Below are 5000 nucleotides of genomic sequence, written 5' to 3'. Positions count from 1 at the left end.
CTTGAGACTGTCGTTGTGTGTCTCGTACTCCATGATGGTGTTGGGGGGGAGGTTCAGTGTGTGTGTGTGTGTGTGTGTGTGTGTGTGTGTGTGTGAGACGTACTTGAGACTGTCGTTGTGTGTCTTGTACTCCATGATGGTGTTGGGGGGGAGGTTCAGTGTGTGTGTGTGTGTGTGTGTGTGTTTGTGTGTGTGTGTGTGAGACGTACTTGAGACTGTCGTTGTGTGTCTTGTACTCCATGATGGTGTTGGGGGGAGGTACAGTGTGTGTATGTGTGTGTGTGTGTGTGTGTGTGTGTGTGTGAGACGTACTTGAGACTGTCGTTGTGTGTCTTGTACTCCATGATGGTGTTGGGGGGAGGTACAGTGTGTGTGTGTGTGTGTGTGTGTGTGTGTGTGTGTGTGTGTGTGTGTGTGTGTGTGTGTGTGTGAGAGACGTACTTGAGACTGTCGTTGTGTGTCTTGTACTCCATGATGGTGTTGGGGGGAGGTTCAGTCTGTGTGTGTGTGTGTGTGTGTGTGTGTGTGTGTGTGTGTGAGACGTACTTGAGACTGTCGTTGTGTGTCTTGTACTCCATGATGGTGTTGGGGGGGAGGTTCAGTCTGTGTGTGTGTGTGTGTGCGTGTGTGTGTGTGTGTGTGTGTATGTGTGTGTGTGTGTGTGTGTGTGTGTGTGTGAGACGTACTTGAGACTGTCGTTGTGTGTCTTGTACTCCATGATGGTGTTGGGGGGGAGGTTCAGTCTGTGTGTGTGTGTGTGTGTGTGTGTGTGTGTGTGTGTGTGTGTGTGTGTGTGTGTGTGTGAGAGACGTACTTGAGACTGTCGTTGTGTGTCTTGTACTCCATGATGGTGTTGGGGGAGGTTCAGTCTGTGTGTGTGTGTGTGTGTGTGTGTGTGTGTGTGTGTGTGTGTGTGTGTGTGTGTGTGTGTGTGTGTGTGTGTGTGTGTGTGTGAGACGTACTTGAGACTGTCGTTGTGTGTCTTGTACTCCATGATGGTGTTGGGGGGGAGGTTCAGTCTGTGTGTGTGTGTGTGTGTGTGTGTGTGTGTGTGTGTGTGTATGTGTGTGTGTGTGTGTGTGTGTGTGTGTGTGTGTGTGTGTGTGTGTGTGAGACGTACTTGAGACTGTCGTTGTGTGTCTTGTACTCCATGATGGTGTTGGGGGGGAGGTTCAGTCTGTGTGTGTGTGTGTGTGTGTGTGTGTGTGTGTGTGTGTGTGTGTGTGTGAGAGACGTACTTGAGACTGTCGTTGTGTGTCTTGTACTCCATGATGGTGTTGGGGGGAGGTTCAGTCTGTGTGTGTGTGTGTGTGTGTGTGTGTGTGTGTGTGTTTGTGTTTGTGTTTGTGTGTGTGTGTGTGTGTGTGTGACGTACTTGAGACTGTCGTTGTGTGTCTTGTACTCCATGATGGTGTTGGGGGGGAGGTTCAGGACGCGTCGCAGTGTGTCTCTTATCCGTGACGTGGTCACCTGATCATGGGCCGTTTTATTCCAGATGGACAGAATGTCCTCCTGTGCACACACACACACACACACACACACACACACACATCAGCACAGAACTAACCACATGTTTTCTGTTCACAACAACATCTGTGTTTCACTGTAGGAAGTTATGTCAGAAGTAAGGAAAATGTATTTATATAGCACTTTTCACAGATAGACATCACAAAGTGCTTCACAGTAAAATGTAATGCAAGAACAATTTAGATACATTCCCCAAAATACAAACAACAACATTACAAACCACCATGCCCCGCGACTAACCAAAAGCCTGCTTGAAGAGCAAAGTCTTCAGTTGTTTTTTAAAAGAATCGACTGAGTTCGCACAACGTAAAACAACAGGCAAAGCACTCCACAGCCTGGGAGCGACTGCCAGAACTAATACAACTAATAACATCTGATCTAAAGACCTGAGAATACGGGTAGGAGTGTGCAGCTGTATCAGGTCAGAGATGTAGGTCCAGAATTTTAAAATGAATTCTATACTGGATTGGTAAGCAGTTAAGAGATGCTAAAACAGGTGTGATGTGTTCTCGTTTCTTAACGCGGGTTAAAAGCCTTGCAGCAGAGTTCTGAACAACCTGGAGACGAAAAAGCTCCTTCTTACTCAAACACGTAAAAAGACTGTTACAATAGTCTAAACGGGAGCAGATGAACGCATGAATAATCATCTCTAACTCACATTGAGTCACAAATGATCTTAATTTTTAATGTTCCTCAGTTGAAAAAAGCAGTTTCTAACTAAATGTTTCGAATGAAGCTCCAAGGACATAGCTGACTCAAAGACAACACCTAACTCCTGAGGCACGGTCGGACAGACGAGCCTAAGTCACCAATATATTGTATTATCTTAGGGATTTTACTTTCAGGGGTGATGATTAGTGTTTCTGTTTTGTCAGAGTCGAGAAGCAAAAAGTTCTCACATAACCACTTTTTAATGCTAGTAAGACAGTTAATTAAAGAGGACAATTTAAACAACTCAGTTTCCTTAAAGGAGCAATACAGTTGGATATCATCCACATACAGGTGATAAGATATGTCGCTAAACTGACTAATAACCTGACCGAGAGGAAATATATACAAGAGGAACAAAATAGGACCCAGGACAGAACCCTGCGGTACCCCACACGACAACTCTGCAGTTTCAGACATAGCCTGATTCATATTAACACTAAAGCTTCTACCAGACAGGTAGGATGAAAACCATTTTAAAACTGATCCCGACATGCTAACCAGATCAAGAAGTCTATTTATCATAATATTATGATCAATTGTGTCAAAAGCTGATAAAAGAGGTCCAATAGGACCAACACTGTGTATTTTTTAGAGTCAGCTGACATCATAATATCACTTGAAACTTTAACAACGCTGTTTCTGTGGAATGTTTTTTGCGAAAACCAGACTGGAATTTGTCAAATAACTCATGATTCTCTAGGAAAAGTGTGAGTTGTTCAGCTACGACTTTTTCTAGAATTTTTGACATGAAAGGAAGCTTCGAAATTGGTCTATAGTTTTTCGGTTGTAGCGGATCCAAATTAGTTTTTTTTAGTACAGGCTTAACAACGGCATGTTTAAAAAAAGCAGGAACAACCCCGTTTAAGAGTGAGGAGTTAAGCATCTCAACAATACAGGGGCCAATATAGTCAAAAACTTGTACAAATAGCACAGTTGGAACAACATCCATAGGACAAAATGACAATTTCATAGAATGTAACAGAGAGAACGATCATGTCTGGTGAGCGACTGCCACCGAGAGCCTGGGTTCCCAGAATGCATCAGTACCTGGAAGCGTATGGACACAACGACGCCGCAGATCTCCTCTCCCACCATGAACTGCTCTCCCAGCATCGCCAGGATAATGTTCTCCCAGAACCGGGACGCCAGACCCTTCCTGAGCCGGATGATCCACTTCCCCCCGTTCTTATTGGCCTCGTCCTGACACACAGACACACACACACAGACACACACACACACACACACACACACACACAGTCAGTTACACACAGTCACACACATAGATATACATAGTCACACACACACACACACACACAGTCATACAGTCACACAGTCATACAGTCACACACACACACACACACACACACACAGTCATAGTCACACGCACACAGTCATACAGTCACACACAGTCATACAGTCACACAGTCGTACACAGTCACACACACAGTCATAGTCAAACACACACACACACACACAGTCATACAGTCACACACACACAGTCATACAGTCACACACACACAGTCATAGTCACACGCACACAGTCATACAGTCACACAGTCATACAGTCACACACACACACAGTCACACCAGTCATACAGTCACACACACAGTCACACACACAGTCACACACACAGTCACACACACAGTCACACACAGCCATACAGTCACACACAGTCTTACACACACACAGCCACACACAGCCAGTCACAGAGTCGTACACAGTCACACACACAGTCATACAGTCACACACAAACACAGTTAGTCATACAGTCACACACAGTCATACAGTCACACACAAACACAGTTAGTCATACAGTCACACACACAGTCACACACACAGTCACACACACAGCCATACAGTCACACACACAGTCATACACACAGTCATACACACAGTCATAGTCACACACAGCCATACACACAGTCATACAGTCACACACAAACACAGTTAGTCATACAGTCACACACACAGTCACACACACAGTCACACACACAGTCACACACACAGCCATACAGTCACACACACAGTCATAAACAGTCATAGTCACACACAGCCATACAGTCACAAACAGTCATACACACACAGCCATACACACACACAGTCACACAGTCATACACACACAGCCATAAACACACACAGTCACACACAGTCATACACACACAGCCATACAATCACACACAGTCACACACACAGTCATAAACAGTCATAGTCACACACAGCCATACACACACACAGTCACACACAGTCATACACACACAGCCATACACACACACAGTCACACACAGCCACACACAGCCATAGTCACAGAGTCGTACACAGTCACACACACAGTCATACAGTCACACACAAACACAGTTAGTCATACAGTCACACACACACATCAGTCTCTGATGCAGAAAAGTTAGTTCATGCATTCATGACCTCGAGACTAGATTACTGTAATGCTTTATTAGCTGGTTGTCCTGCATCTTCAATAAACAAGCTACAGTTAGTCCAAAATGCAGCCGCTAGAGTTCTTACTAGATCAAGAAAATATGATCATATAACACCGATTTTATCATCACTTCATTGGTTACCTATAAAGTTCCGTATTAAATACAAGATATTGCTTTTGACTTATAAAGCTCTAAATGGTTTAGCTCCAGTCTATTTAACGGATCTCGTATCGCCCTACAATCCATCGCGCTCTTTAAGATCACTAGATTCGAGGCTTCTGGTCATTCCTAGGATATCCAGATCCACCAAAGGAGGCAGAGCATTT

At 44.6% G+C, this 5000-nt stretch overlaps 1 protein-coding gene across 2 annotated transcripts in view; it reads right to left on the bottom strand.

Annotated features, from left to right (window-relative positions):
• The window catches only part of eif4e2rs1 (eukaryotic translation initiation factor 4E family member 2 related sequence 1), a 27795-nt gene that overhangs the window by 8368 nt on the left and 14427 nt on the right, over positions 1-5000 (bottom strand). For both annotated transcript variants that reach the window (XM_077241872.1, XM_077241873.1), the window contains 2 exons: positions 3286-3438; positions 1376-1512 (listed from right to left, as the gene is read on the bottom strand). In XM_077241872.1, the coding sequence (XP_077097987.1) occupies positions 1376-1512; positions 3286-3438 (290 nt within the window). The remainder of the gene's footprint in view (positions 1-1375; positions 1513-3285; positions 3439-5000) is intronic.

Source organism: Siphateles boraxobius, unplaced genomic scaffold (assembly GCF_051911475.1).
Source record: "Siphateles boraxobius isolate OS27281-9 unplaced genomic scaffold, OSU_SipBor_1 240, whole genome shotgun sequence".
Taxonomy (NCBI): domain Eukaryota; kingdom Metazoa; phylum Chordata; class Actinopteri; order Cypriniformes; family Leuciscidae; genus Siphateles; species Siphateles boraxobius.
This window is presented reverse-complemented; position numbering and strand designations above follow the sequence as displayed.